Here is a 1251-nt window from a genome sequence, read left to right as displayed (position 1 = left end):
AAAACACACGCTCAACACTTTCACCTTTGCTGCATCCTTGAAGCCATATGGCTAATGACATAATCAATGTTATGTCCCGCTCCGTCCCCCACTCACTGACATATGAATGGACACTGATGTAAGAGAGTCAGACAGAAAGACTGACTGTAGATTGACTGATTTGCATAATGTAGGTGTCTCACTCCATTCTGCATTAACTAATGAACACTGCATATGGTAGAGGTAGAGGAAGAGAGGGATCGACAATTGATTGATTGATTGATTGATTGATTGATTGATTGATTGATTGATTGATTGATTGATGATGCTTCCCCTGCCGTCTGCTGCCGAGCCAGTATTCTACAGACATCTCCAATGTGTTTCAACAGGACGTACTGGACCGTGCCTTGTCCCTGGCCTGTGAAGGCGACAGGCTGATAGAAAACTCGCACTATGCCGAGGACTCCATCAGGCCGAAGTGCAGCGAGCTGAGGGGAGTGTGCGAGGAGATCAGCTCCACACTGAGGAGCAAGAAGAACCTCCTGCTCAGGGCGATGGAGCTCCACCACGCTCTGGAGAAGGTAGGAATGATGAGCTTTTCCTTTCAGCACCATGCTCCCATGCATTTTCAGTTTCTGTTCATCACTTCTATAAAAACTCCCCCCCCAGGCATCGCGGTGGTGTGAGGACGGCATCTTCCTGTTGGCCAGCCAGCCTGTGGACCGCTGTCAGTCTCAGGATGGAGCTGAAGCGGCTCTGCAGGAACTGGAGCGGTACCTGGACACAGCACCGCTCCACACACTCACTGACCGCAGCGCCATCTGCTGCCAGTACGAGGCGGTGCTCACTACTCAGCTCAGGGTCAGTAGGAAGTGGCACTAACAGGCATTTGTATGTGATGTCTCTCACTTGAGTTTAAGTTGCTACAACGTGTGGTTTGGTCTCCATCAGGACCAGGTGGAGAGAGTTTTCCAGAAGCAAAGCTCAGTCCAGGAGATGTTCGAGAAGAGACGCGTCAGCTTGAAGAAACTTGCCGCCAAGCAGACCAGACCAGTCCAACCAGTAGCACCAAGACCCGAAGTGAAGTCTCCACAATCCTCTCCCAGTAAGCCCGGATGAAGTGATACATGTCAGATTACATGGTTAGTGATATAAGGGTATAAAAAAAAAAACTGTTTTCTCTTTGTCCTTCAGATCAACAGAGGAAAGAGAGGAGATACTCTGCAGATAACGCCATCTGCAAGAAGGTAAAATTCAAGAATTTATTCAGTC

General features: G+C 48.9%; 1 protein-coding gene across 1 annotated transcript; it reads left to right on the top strand.

Moving 5' to 3' along the window:
* Positions 1-368: 368 nt before the first annotated feature.
* Positions 369-1226, top strand: LOC111670747 (guanine nucleotide exchange factor DBS-like; the record flags this gene model as incomplete). Its single annotated transcript, XM_023427616.1, has 4 exons — positions 369-560; positions 649-840; positions 931-1084; positions 1174-1226. Coding segments are annotated over 4 exons (591 nt in total), but the record flags the coding sequence as incomplete, so codon positions are not given.
* Positions 1227-1251: the final 25 nt, after the last annotated feature.

Source organism: Seriola lalandi, unplaced genomic scaffold, assembly GCF_002814215.2.
Source record: "Seriola lalandi dorsalis isolate HSWRI2012SDOR001 ecotype SW California unplaced genomic scaffold, Sedor1 jcf7180002006143, whole genome shotgun sequence".
In the NCBI taxonomy this organism is placed as follows: domain Eukaryota; kingdom Metazoa; phylum Chordata; class Actinopteri; order Carangiformes; family Carangidae; genus Seriola; species Seriola lalandi.
Note: the sequence above shows the minus strand (reverse complement) of the source record. Positions and strands in the feature narration are given on the sequence as shown.